Below are 13,307 nucleotides of genomic sequence, written 5' to 3'. Positions count from 1 at the left end.
ATACCGAGGCAACTCCCCCAAGCTTGGCACAAGCCAAGGGGATTGCCCATACCAATGCTCAGTTGTCTTCCATTGGTGGTGAGGATGGTGAAGTGGTTGCAACCTTTGATTCCAAGAGGGCCATCAGTCTTCGATTTATACTTTGAAGATCTGTGATATGTTTCTCCAGCAAAACTACTTCACGAGTGAGACAAGTATTGCGAGCACGAGTTGTTTCACAAAACCGCAAGAGTTCAATCAAAGATGGAGATCGTAGGCGGAGGTAGGGTTGGAGGAAATCCACTTCTTCAACTTCTTCCTTGTTGAGCACAGATTGCACTTCGTCCCATGCCTGATCCTTCTTCTTAGCCTTGCCCTTGGTTTCTTTAGGTATCCTCTCCTTAGCCTCCATGACCTCCATCCTTTTCAGATCAGCATGAACTTCTCCTCAGATTTGACGGAGGTTGTTCTCCCCCACAGACTCTTGAGAAGACATCTTGACCTAGATCTGCGGCAGAAAACAGGCTCGAAACAAAAAACAGAGGAAACCTGTGTGATGCAGGGGTCAGACCAAATGGAAGTATATATAATGATTTTTTTAGACCAGAAGGAGTACCCTGCACGAAAACGGAGTCCGGGAGGTGCACGAGGTGGCCACAAGCCCTCACGGTGCGGCCAGGGGGTGGGCCCGCGCCGTGCAGGCTTGTCGCCTCCTCACGCACTTTCCGGACTACTTCCAAATTTTGTATTTTTCAAATATTCCAAAACTGAGAAAAATTCCTATGGGGAACATTTTGGACTCTGTTTTCTTACCGAATCTCATACCTCTTTGTTTTCGGAGTCTGAAACAGGCTGATAAATGTCCCTTAAGTATTCTTCTAGAGTTATGGTAGTGATGATATTGCTTTCAACATTTATGGGAGTACCTGAGATATAATGCTTGATTCTCTGCCCATTTACCACTCTCGGACAATTACCTTTCGTGTTGTTGATCTTGATAGCACCGGAACGATATACTTGCTCAACAACATAGGGACCTTCCCATTTAGAGAGAAGCTTGCCTGCAAAGAATCTTAAACGAGAGTTATATAGCAAGACATAATCACCTGCATTGAACTCACGCATTTGTATCCTCTTAGCATGCCCCCTCTTAACCTTCTCTTTGAAGAGCTTGGCATTCTCATATGCTTGAGTTCTCCACTCATCAAGCGAGCTAATGTCAAATAACCTTTTCTCACCGGCAAGTTTGAAATCAAATTTGAGCTCTTTGATTGCCAAATAAGCTTTATGCTCTAGCTCAAGAGGTAAGTGACATGCTTTCCCATACACCATTTTGTATGGAGACATGCCCATGGGATTCTTATAGGCAGTTCTATAAGCCCACAGTGCATCATCGAGCTTCTTAGACCAATTCTTTCTAGACCTGTTGACAGTCTTTTGCAGAATTAGTTTAATCTCTCTGTTGCTTAGCTCTACTTGACCACTGGATTGAGGGTGATAGGGAGACGCAATTCTATGGTTGACATCGTACTTAGCGAGCATTTTACGGAAAGCACCATGAATGAAGTGTGAACCACCGTCGGTCATTAGATATCTAGGCACTCCAAATCTAGGGAAGATAACTTCTTTTAGCATCTTGATAGAGGTGTTGTGATCAGCACTACTAGTGGGGATAGCTTCTACCCACTTAGTGACGTAATCGACATCAACTGAGATATGCGTATGCCCGTTGGATTTTGGAAAAGGTCCCATATAATCAAAGCCCCAGACATCAAATGGTTCAATGAGAAGTGAATAGTTCATAGGAATTTCCTGACGTTTGCTAATATTACCTATTCTTTGACATTCGTCACACGACAAAACAAACTTATGGGCATCCTTGAAGAGAGTGGGCCAATAGAAACCTGATTGCAATACCTTGTGTGCAGTTCTATCTCCCGCATGGTGTCCTTCGTAGGCCTCGGAGTGACACTTCTGTAGGATCCGTCCATGTTGATGTTTAGGTACACAACGTCTAATAACACCATCTACTCCCTCCTTATAAAGGTGAGGATCATCCCAAAATTAGTGTCTCAAGTCAAAGAAGAGTTTCTTCTTTTGCTGGTACGTGAAACTAGGTGGTATGTATTTGGCAACGATATAGTTTACATAATCAGCATACCACGGTGCACTACATGAAGCATTGATGACGCTCAATTTCTCATCGGGAAAGCTATCATCGATAGGTTGTGGGTCATCAAGAACGTTCTCCAACCTAGACAAGTTATCTGCTACTCGGTTATCAGCACCCTTTCTGTCGACAACGTGCAAATCAAATTCTTGTATGAAGAGAACCCATCTGATAAGTCTAGGTTTAGCGTCCTTCTTCTCCATGAGGTACTTAATAGTAGCATGATCAGTGTGAATAATGACTTTGGAATCAACTATGTAAGACCTGAACTTTTCACACGCAAACACGACTGCTAAAAATTCCTTCTCCGTAGTGGCATAGTTTCTTTGGGCACTGTCTAGAGTTTTACTAGCGTAGTGAATAACATTCAACTTCTTGTCAACTCTTTGCCCTAGAACAGCACCAACAGCATAATCGCTAGCATCACACATGATTTCAAAAGGCAAGTTCCAATCAGGTGGTTGAACAATATGTGCAGTTATCAAAGCCCTCTTAAGTATTTCGAAGGCTTCCTCACAATCATCGTCAAACACGAAAGGAATATCCTTTTGCAAGAGATTGGTAAGAGCCCTAGAAATCTTAGAGAAGTCTTTAATGAACCTTATATAGAAACTAGCATGACCAAGGAAACTTCTTATCCCTTTGATATCTGTGGGGTATGGCATTTTCTCGATTGCATCAACCTTAGCCTTATCGACTTCAATACCTCTTTCAGAAATTTTATGTCCTAAGACGATGCGTTCATTAACCATAAAGTGGCACTTCTCCCAATTCAAGACAAGATTGGTTTCTTTACATCTCTGCAAGACTCAATCAAGGTTGCTAAGGCAATCATCAAAGGAAGACCCGTAAACGGAGAAGACATCCATGAAAACCTTGACAATGTTTTCACAAAAGTCAGAGAATATAGCCATCATACATCTTTGAATGGTGGCAGGTGCATTACATAAGCCAAAAGGCATACCTCTATAAGCAAAGGTACCGAAAGGGCAGCTGAAAGTGGTTTTCTCCTGATCAGATTGTGCAACTAGTATTTGGGAGAAACCAGAATAGCCGTCTAGAAATCAGAAGTGTGTGTGTTTGGACAGCCTTTCTAGCGTTTGGTCGATAAAAGGCAAAGGGTAATGATCTTTCCTAGTGGCCTTATTCAACTTCCTAAAATCAATCACCATCCTATAGCCAGTAATAATCCTCTGTGGGATCAACTCATCCTTATCATTAAGGACAACGGTAATGCCTCCCTTCTTAGGAACGCAATGCACCGGACTCACCCAATCGCTATGAGCAACATGATAGATAATTCCCGCTTCCAGGAGCTTTAGTATTTCTTTTCTTACTACTTATTTCATCTTTGGATTCAGTCTCCTTTGATGATCAGCAACTGGTTTAAAATTAGGATCAGTTTTGATCTTGTGCTGGCATAGAGTGGGACTAATGCCCTTAAGATCATCAAGAGTATATCCTATAGCAGCACGGTGCTTCCTCAGAGTTTTTAGTAACTTCTTTTCTTCCTGCTCTGAGAGGCTAGCACTAATAATAACATGATATATCTCCTTTTCATCAAGATAGGCATACTTAAGAGTATTAGGCAACTGTTTAAGCTCGAACACAGTATCACCCTTTGGTGGGGGGTTGTTCCCCAAGCAGTTCAACAGGCAGATTATTCTTAAGGATAGGATATTGTTCTAGACAACTCTATCTATCGCATCCCTTTCATCCATATGCATATCATTTTCATGCTCGAGCAAGTATTTCTCTAAGGGATCAGTAGGGGGCACGGCAATAGAGGCTAAGGCAATAGTTTCATCCCTACTAGGCAACTCCTTTTCATGAGGTTGTCTACCAAACTTAGAGAAATTGAACTCATGTGACACACCTTCAAAGCCAACAGTGACAGTTTCCTTCTCACAATCAATATGAGCATTGACAGTATTGAGAAAAGGTATACCGAATATGATGGGACAAAAACTATCTTGTGCGGTAGAAAGAACAAGGAAATCAGCAGGATACTTTGTTTTGCCACACAAGACTTCAACATCCCTAACAATTCCCACAGGGCAGATAATATCTCTATTGGCAAGCTGAATAGTGACACCTATAGGTTATATCTCAATAGGTGCAATCTCATCTTTGACTTCATCGAATAAGAATTGAGATATTGCACTAACACTAGCACCCAAGTCACATAAACCATGATAACAATGATCTCCTATCTTAACAGAAACCACACGCATGCCAACAACAGGCCTATGTTTGTCTCTAGCGTGAGGTTTAGCAATTCTAGCAGCATCTTCACAAAAGTGAATATTATGTCCCTCAACTTCTTCAGACAGAAGATCTTTGATAATAGCAATGCTAGGTTCAACTCTAATTTGCTCAGTGGGTGTAGGTGTTCTTATGTAGCCTCTACGTAAGACAGTTGAAGCTCTAGAATGATCCTTTATCCTAACAGGGAAAGGTGGTTTCTCAATGTAGGCACTGGGTACCACAGGATCATTATAGGCAATGAAATTCTCTTCAACTCGAGTGGGTTTAACTACATTGACTTCTAAAGGAGGATGAAATTTAAACCACTTCTCTTTGGGGAGATCAATGTGAGCAGCAAAAGATTCACACAATGAAGCTACTATCTCAGAGTCAAGTCCATACTTAGCGCTAAAGTCACAAAAAGTGTTTGTCTCAACAAAGGATTTAACGCAATCAAAAGTGAAATTCACACCTGACTCTTTACCTTCTTCAAGCTCCCAATCTTCAGAGTTGCATTTAATTATCTCCAATAAATTCCATTTGAAGTCAATATCTCTCTTCATAAAAGAACCGGTGCAAGAAGTGTCAAGCATGGTGCGATCATCATGAGAGAGCTGAGCATAGAAGTTCTGAATGATAATTTCTCTCGAGAGCTCATGATTGGGGTACGAATATAGCATTGATTTAAGCCTCCCCCAAGCTTGAGCGGTGCGTTCTCTGTCACGAGGCCAAAAATTATAAATAAAATTTCGATCACGATGTACTAAATGCATAAGATAAAACTTTTGATGAAATTCCAATTTCAACCGATTGTAGTCCCATGATCCAGTATCATCACATAGCCTATCCCATGTCAATGCCTTATCCTTCAAAGATAAAGGAAAGACCTTCTTCTTGACCTCATCCTCGGTCACACCTGCAAGGTTAAATAAACCACAAACTTCATCTACATAGATTAGATGCAAGTCGGGATGTGATGTTCCATCTCCTATAAAAAGGATTAGCCAGCAGTTTCTCAAGCATACCCGTAGGAAATTCAAAGCAAAAAATTTCAGTAGGTGCAGCAGGTTGAGGAGCAACCATTCGTGCTTCCGTTCGAGGTGAAGATACCCCGAACAAGCCCCTCAAAGGATAAGTATCCATAGTGACAAGTGACAACAAATTTCAGCACAATATATGAATGTTTCCTTACCAAGTTCCACTTACCAAAGGCGCTTCACTCCCCGGAAACGGCGCCAGAAAAGAGTCTTGATGACCCACAAGTATAGGGTATCAATCGTAGTCCTTTCGATAAGTAAGAGTGTCGAACCCAACGAGGAGCAGAAGGATCTGACAAGTGGTTTTCAGCAAGGAAAAATCTGCAAGCAATGAAATTGTCGGTAACAAGTGATTGTGTGGTGAGATGATTCGTAGCAAGCAACAAGTAACAAAAGTAGCAACGGTGCAGAAAAATGACCCAATCCCTTTTGTAGCAAGGGACAAGCCTGGACAAAGTCCTATAAGAGGAAAAACGCTCCCAAGGACACACGGGAATTTCTGTCATGCTAGTTTCATCATGTTCATATGATTTGCGTTCGTTACTTTGATAGTTTGATATGTGGGTGGACCGGCGCTTGGGTACTGCCCTTACTTGGACAAGCATCCCACTTATGATTAACCTCTCTCGCAAGCATCCGCAACTACGAAAGAAGAATTAAGACAAAGTCTAACCTTACGAGGCAACGCATAAACTAGGGTTTAAGCTTCTGTCACTCTAGCAACCCATCATCTACTTACTACTTCCCAATGCCTTCCTCTAGGCCCAAATAATGGTGAAGTGTTATGCAGTCGACGTTCACATAACACCACTAGAGGAAAAACAACATACAACATATCAAAATACCGAACGAATACCAAATTCACATGACTATTATTAGCATGGCTTATCCCATGTCCTCGGGAACAAAAGTAACTACTCATAAAGCATAATCATAATCATGATCAGAGGTGTAATGAGTAGCATCAAAGATCTGAACATAAACTCTTCCACCAAGTAATTCAACTAGCATCAACTACAAAGAGTAATCAACGCTACTAGCAACCTTACAAGTACCAATCGGAGTCGCGAGATGGAGATTGGTTACAAGAGATGAACTAGGGTTTGGAGATGAGATGGTGCTGATGAAGATGTTGATGGTGAAGAGTCCCTTCTGATGAGAGGAGTGTTGGTGATGACGATGGCGATGATTTCCCCCTCCAGGAGGGAAGTTTCCCCGACAGGATCGTCCTGCCGGAGCTCTCGATTGGTTCTGCTCAAGTTCCGCCTCGTGGCGGCGGCGAACCCACGAAAAAGCTCCCTTCTGATTTTTTTCCAGACGAAACCCTCCATATAGCAAAAGAGGGGGGGCAAGTGGGCCAGCAGGGTGCCCACAAGACCCCATGGCGCGGCCTAGGGGGTGGCCGCGTCGTGCAGGATTGTGGCCACCCCCTGGCGGCCCTCTGGTGCTTCTTAGGCCCAGTATTTTTTATATATTCGGAAAAAAAATCTCTGTTGAATTTCATGGCGTTTGGAGTTGCGCATAATAGGTATCTCAACTTTGCTCCACTTTCAGGCCAGAATTACAGTTGCCGATATTCTCCCTGTTCATGTAAACCTTGCAAAATAAGATAGAAAAGGCATAAGAATAGTACCGTGAAGTGAAATAACAACCAAAAAAGCGATAAAAATCAACATGAAAACATGATGCAAAATGGACGTATCAGCTACCCCGTCCGACCCGGCTGTTGCTGCCATCAGCTTCCTGCCAGCTCCAACTGGCCTGGGGACTACTCCTCCCGGCTCGGGGGCTGTGGCAGCCGTCTTGTCGGCTGCAGACCCCATTCTAGACAGGACAGTGATGGTGGTCGTCCTAACGGTGGTCACGGCCTCGTCCTAGGCACAACCTTTCCTCGACTACCTCATAAACGATGACCCACCCACCGACGAGGTTGAGGCCCAACAAATCCAACATCGCTCCGCCACCTACACCATCATCAACAACAATGTCGTCAAATGCAGCGTGTCTCGGGGGTTCCAGCGTTGTGTCAAGCCGTAGAAGGGCCGCGATATTCTCCGATATATCCACCAGGGCGAGTGCGGTTACCATGCCGCCTCGCGCTCCCAGGTGACCAAGGCTTTCTGCCAGTGGTTCTACTGGTTGTCCGCGAAGGTGGGCGCTAAGGAGACGGTCGACAAGAGAAATGTCTGCCAACTCTTCATGAAGCCACCAGCCGTCTGCGGCCCTACAGACCATCCCGCTCACGTGGCCTTTTGTTTCTTAGGGACTCGACCATGTGGACCCGTTCAAGACCGCCCGGGGCAGCGTGACGCATCTCCTGGTGGCCATCGACAAGTTCACGAAATGGATCGAGGCCAAGCTGATCAAGAAGCTCGACATCCCGACGGCCGTCGCGTTCATCAAGGACATCACCATCAGTCTGTTGAATAGCACCATCACCACAATGGCACCGACATTGCCAAGGGCACGCTCGTTCGCTATGGTGAGGCACAAGGTATCCTGCTGGACGTCACGTCCGTGGCCAACCCATAGTCGAACGGCCAGGCAGAGGTAGCCAACGGTCTCATCCTAGCCAGCCTGAAACCATGGATGGTCGAGCCGCTAGAGCACTCGAACGACACCTGGGTCCAGGAATTGTCTGCTTTGCTATGAAGCCTGCGGACCATGCCCAACCGATCAAGCGGCTTCAACCCTTCTTCCTGGTGTACGAGGAGGAAGCAATCATCCCCACAAACATCGACCTTGTCTCACAGCGAGTCACTCTCAAAAGTGTCAGAAGATGGCGTGGACCTCCTCAAGGAGGCACACGAGCTGGTGCTATCCAAATCAGCAATCTACCAGCAGAGCCTACGCTATTACCATAGTTGGGGGGTCAAGCCCCTCTCATTTTGAGAGGGCGACCTGGTGCTCGAGCTGATCCAACAGACAGCCGGCCAACACAAACTATCCACCCCATGGCAGGGCTCATTCTTCGTGAGGAAGTCATTGAGCAACAACGTGTACTACCTAATCAATGCACGCAAGGCCAAGAAGAACGAGAGGGACGCCTCCGGCTCCAAGACCGAGCACCCGTGGAAAGCGGAGCTCCTTTGCCCGTTTTACACTTGAAGCAAGTGTATGTATGTATCACCTCCTTTTGTGCAACTTGATAAACAACCAGCACCCCCGAGCAGGTCTCGGGGACTGCCTTTCCAATCCTATATGTGGCAAAGTTATTATCTTTCTACCGGCTACTCCTTGACCGGCCCAGCCGGCCCAGGGACTAGTCGGCCCACACAAACCCTCCCCGGGCCGGCAAAGTACTATACCCCCTCCCCTGTGGCCTAACCCTTGCCTGGCTACACACCACAACCTCGTTGTCCAGTCAGTGGGAGCATAAGAAAAGGGGCAGGTCAGATAGAAAAAATGACACGAGGCACGTCGGGTCCGCCTGTGCTAAGTGGTTCGTTCCAATCCAAACTTGCAAAAATCTAAAGTACCATACCCCTGCCCTCCCATAGCCCACTCCTTGCCCATCCACAGGCCGCAACTCGGCTGTATGGCCGGCAGGAACAAAGGCAAAGGGAGCGGGGCAGATGGGGAAAATGACACAGGCAAGGGAAAGTGTCGAACGGGCTAGCAGACGAAAACCAACAAGTATGATACTGCAAAGCTTAAATAAAGATAGTGGCGCAAGGCCGGGAGTGCAGTACAATAACACTACACCCCCAATGGGTGGACTTGTTCTTCACAATTTTTAAAAGTAGAAAAGATCAAGAAATAAAATGCCCTAGACGGCGGAGTCTTCTGGCCCGCTTCAACATCGCTAGCCGGCGGCTCCATCGTTCTCACAAAGGACGCGGCCACCCCTCCGACATTCACATCACCCACCACATCGTCGGTAATAGGGTCCCCTGAGCTAGAGACGACATCCTCGTCGCCGTAACCGAGCGAGATGCCAAATTCGTCCTCCGGGATGGGCATGCCATCCTCCCCCAGGTTGTGGAAGTATAGGTCCAGCGAGGCGTAGCTGGCGAGCTCGTTGGTTCCAAGGACGATGGCCTCGTCGTGTCGTGCCAAGTCGCTCCGTGGCTCCACCCGCATGGCAGCCATCTGGCCGAGGCTGATGCTCGGGTGCCAAGAGAGGGCGAAGGATAAAGCCATCTGAATGCCACTCCATGCCGCACATGCCCTCCTTGTGTCAAACAGACACACGACATTCTCGAGTGACCTAGCCACCTTGTCAGTGGGAATCTCCGCCGCCCGGTCTGGCCATAGAGCCTTGATGAGGCCCTCACCTGTCATCCCGAGCTACCCAAGCACCACCTGCGTGTGGGCCAGCCAGAATTTGCAGGCAAGGACCACCTCCTCCATTAAGCAACCGGTGCTCTCATCAATCTCGGCCCTGTCCTGGTGCAGTTCCTCCCGTCGCTCCACGACAGACATCTTCGCCCACGACTAGGTCTCCAGGAAATGAGATGGACCGGCAAAAACACTAACACACAAGGCAAGGAAAGCAACGGTCGGCGCCGACCCGACTGTCGGTCGGCGCCAGGCAGCCGATCAATCGCACTAAGAAAATATTTAAGACACTTACCAAAGAAAGCCTCGTCGACCTCGTGGAAGATCTTAAGCGCGTCGGTCGCCTCTCACTCTACCATCATCCTGGCCACCTCCGCCCTGCGGAGTTCCTCTTCGAGTTGAGCCACCTTGGCGCGGAGGGCCTCCACCTCCTACCTGCTCGCAGTCGACACCCTCAACATGTCCTCCTTCGCCGCCGCCTCCTTATGGAGCATCCGAGTGAGCTGCTCCAACTATGTCGCGTGAGTGGCCTTCAGATGCTCCATTGCTGACAACTCGGCCTCAAGCTCTTTCCCCAGCCGGTCGCGATTGTCCGCGACCTTGTCACGCTTGCCTCAGATGTCTGCAAGCGCGTGGCGCAGCTCTGCCGCCTCTGCCTCGTTCAGGGCTCCCTCTGCATCGAAAAGTTGGTTAGTAGCCCGCACGACAAGATTACAAAGAGAAGAGATGATTTGGCCCGGCTATCGCATGGCCGCGCAGCCGCCTGAATCTCGGGGACTACATCCAGTGGGCGTGTTGGTGCGCACTTATCACCCGAAGACGTACCTCGGGCCTTATGCTCGGTCGTGGGGGTCTCGAGCTACTTCCGGGTCTTGAAGTAATCATTCTTACTAAAGAGGCACAACGCGACCGCCTCCTTAAACAGCGCATCATGCTTCACAGTGTCGGCCGGCAAAAGAAACACCAAAGAACTTACGGATATTCAAAAAAAGATTTGGCACGGTTGCCACGCATCCATGCAGCAGGCCCGAATCTTGGGTACTACACCCACGGGTGCGGTGGCGTGCCCCCACTAGAAAGCAAAGAAACGATAAAGAATAAATTTGCGGCACCTACATGGATGGCCCGCTCCACCAGCTGGAAGTTGATCACCGCCAAATAGGCGAAGGTGGCCATCCCCTGGTTATACTTCACCATCACCTTAGTCGCGCTGGCTAGCACGACGGCCAGCCCCCCAGCGGACATGCTCACTTCGCCGCTCTCGAGGAACGATTCAACTTTGCCTAGTCCTCTAGCACGGCGGACATCGATCGACCCGTCTGGTGGTCCCACTGCCAGACACCCCTGAAGCATTCAGACTTGGACGCGCAAACGGAATGACCAGGGCATGGTCGTCGCCGCCCTAGGCCTCGGGCTCGGGTCGGTGTGGCGGTTCCGTCGTTCGGCTGCACAATTCCTCCTCCACCACTTCTGGCTCCGTAGCTAGCGGCACTTCCGCTTCTAGGGCCTGCTCCGAGGCTGACTCCCGGTGCTGCTTTGTGCGGGCCAGTGAGGCCTTCGGGCACGAGCCTCGAGGGATGGCAGCGTCGTGGCGTCACCCGCCACCTTGGTTGTGGGATCGCTCTGGGCGGTCGCTGCCTTGGCCAACGGAAGGTGGGCGGCTGCTGCCTTGGCCAACCGGACCTGGGTGGCAGGCTCCTTCTTGAGCTGCGCCTTCGTGGCATACTCCGTGGCCAACTTCGCGGCTGCCTCGCCCGCACGACCCGATGGGGCCGGCAGCGCAAGATTGATGGCCTCGCTAGGAGAAAACAGAAAAAATAGAGCATGAGCTCAAACAATGCAGACCGGCAACAAAAAGGAAAGAGCACGAGCTCAAATAGCAAAAGTCCTTATCCACACACGATGGGAAGCGGACGCCCACTGCACCTCGGCACCCTCTGCACCGGCGGCCTAGTGCCCCGCACCAGCATGGGTGACCGCACCTTCTTGGCGGCCAGGTCGATCGATGGCCCCTCGATCGGCCGTTTGTCCCTCCGCCGTTCCTCCGCCATCTCTCGGCGGGCCGGCTATCCCGCTGTCGGCTGGCGCCCAGCCGGAAGCTCCTCCCTCCCTCCTCGTCGGCGATGCTAGAAGGGTTCCACTGCGATAGGCGGCGCATCCACAATACGCACACCATCTTCGTCGTCATCCCTCCAGTCCTTCAAGATCACATCGGGGCAGGACTGACCGGCTGGCCTAGACCCGCCAGCCGCGGGTCGGCCGGTGCCTCCACCTCATCCTCCTCCTCTGCTTCCAGCACCTTCGAGCCCCCGGAGGCGTCGGAGTCATATTCGTCCATCCCGTAATCGATACTGTCGGATTCCATGCGGTCGTCCACCTGATTCTGCGTGTTTGGGTCGTCCGGCATCAGGTGCCGCTAAAAAGCTAAAAAGGTAGCAGTCGACCACGCATGAGTCGACATGTCAGAAAAGTAAAGGAAAACAATAGTGTCGAAACTTACCCCAATGCGGGAAAGTTGTGGCAGAACGGCTCCTTGTCGAACCACGAGTCGTCCACCCACAGCTTGAAGCCTCTGATGGCGTTCACCCGGGCAGATATCTTGGCCGGCACCAGGTCAATGGTCAACAGCCGACGTGCGTTCTTTCGGAAGCCCATGTCATAGACCCGGTACGGCCGCTCATGCAGTGGCATCACCAGGCAGGAGATGAAGGCTGCTACCAGATTCACGGGCATCAGCCCCTCCGCGGCCTTGAGCTACTGTAGCCGGCTCAGGATCCCTGTGATTTCATTGATGCATGGCTCGAGGAGCCAGTTGGAGATAATCATTGGTGCATCACGGGAGGTTGACCCAATCGCGCCACTCCGCGACGCTCCGGACGTAGAAGAACGTCTCCTGCCACTTCTTGAAGGATTTGACCAGCTTCATGTGTGGGAAGAATGCATTCCGCCGGGAGTACACCACCACACCCCACAAGCGTACGACACGTCGCCGTTCTTCCGGTCGTGGAAATCGAAGAAAACACATAAGAGATAAGAGAAATGATAAAAAACAAAATAACATTCTCACAGCATGGCATAGCAGGCGAGGTACAAGATTGAATTTGGCCCAGGCTATGGATTAGGAGGGGTCGAGGCTTGGCCTGCTGACCGCCAGTCGGTTGCTCATGCTCAACACTACAACCGCCAGTGCTCGGCGGACCCATCGACTTCAACGATGAATATCTCCGGGGGAAGCCGCTCGCCCCTCGTCTAGAGGACTCTGGACCCCCAACAGCTTTTGGGGCTACACAAGGGGATATGGCCCCTAAGTATGCCAAAGTGGAGGAAACCCAAATCCAAGACATTTGGGGCTTAGATGGCTCCCAACGCAGGCACACGATAGGCGGCCTGTCCGGCCACCACACCATTGACCGGCTGGTGATAGCCGGCCTGCCCGGCTGACTGAAAGCACAACTTCTCCCTAAGTTGGTTTTCGTAATTAATAAAAATATATGTGTCATTGAACTAATGATCTTAGCCAATTATATTTCAAAAAAATGCAAACATGTATTGGCTAAGGATTGTGAGGAGAACCCCTTCATACAAGGAAAGGA

The 13,307-nt window shown here is 49.1% G+C and overlaps 1 protein-coding gene across 1 annotated transcript; it reads right to left on the bottom strand.

The window, feature by feature from the left end:
- Positions 1–10,672: 10,672 nt before the first annotated feature.
- LOC123448576 lies at positions 10,673–12,768 on the bottom strand. Its single transcript, XM_045125526.1, has 2 exons — positions 12,215–12,768; positions 10,673–12,097 (listed from the first exon to the last, which is right to left on the bottom strand). Exons 1-2 carry the CDS (start codon positions 12,445–12,447, stop codon positions 11,950–11,952), a joined length of 381 nt encoding a protein of 126 aa, XP_044981461.1. The 5' UTR covers positions 12,448–12,768; the 3' UTR covers positions 10,673–11,949.
- Positions 12,769–13,307: the final 539 nt, after the last annotated feature.

Source organism: Hordeum vulgare, chromosome 4H, assembly GCF_904849725.1.
Source record: "Hordeum vulgare subsp. vulgare chromosome 4H, MorexV3_pseudomolecules_assembly, whole genome shotgun sequence".
Taxonomy (NCBI): Eukaryota; Viridiplantae; Streptophyta; class Magnoliopsida; order Poales; family Poaceae; genus Hordeum; species Hordeum vulgare.
Note: the sequence above shows the minus strand (reverse complement) of the source record. Positions and strands in the feature narration are given on the sequence as shown.

What these genes read in the sequence shown, in the direction of transcription:
- LOC123448576 (XM_045125526.1), bottom strand. Translation starts at nt 12,447, where the DNA reads ATGCCCGTGAATCTGGTAGCAGCCTTCATCTCCTGCCTGGTGATGCCA. An exon ending in CACAACTTTCCCGCATTGGG is followed by an intron (nt 12,098 to 12,214) that starts GTAAGTTTCGAC and finishes CCAAACACGCAG; the next exon opens with AATCAGGTGGACGACCGCAT.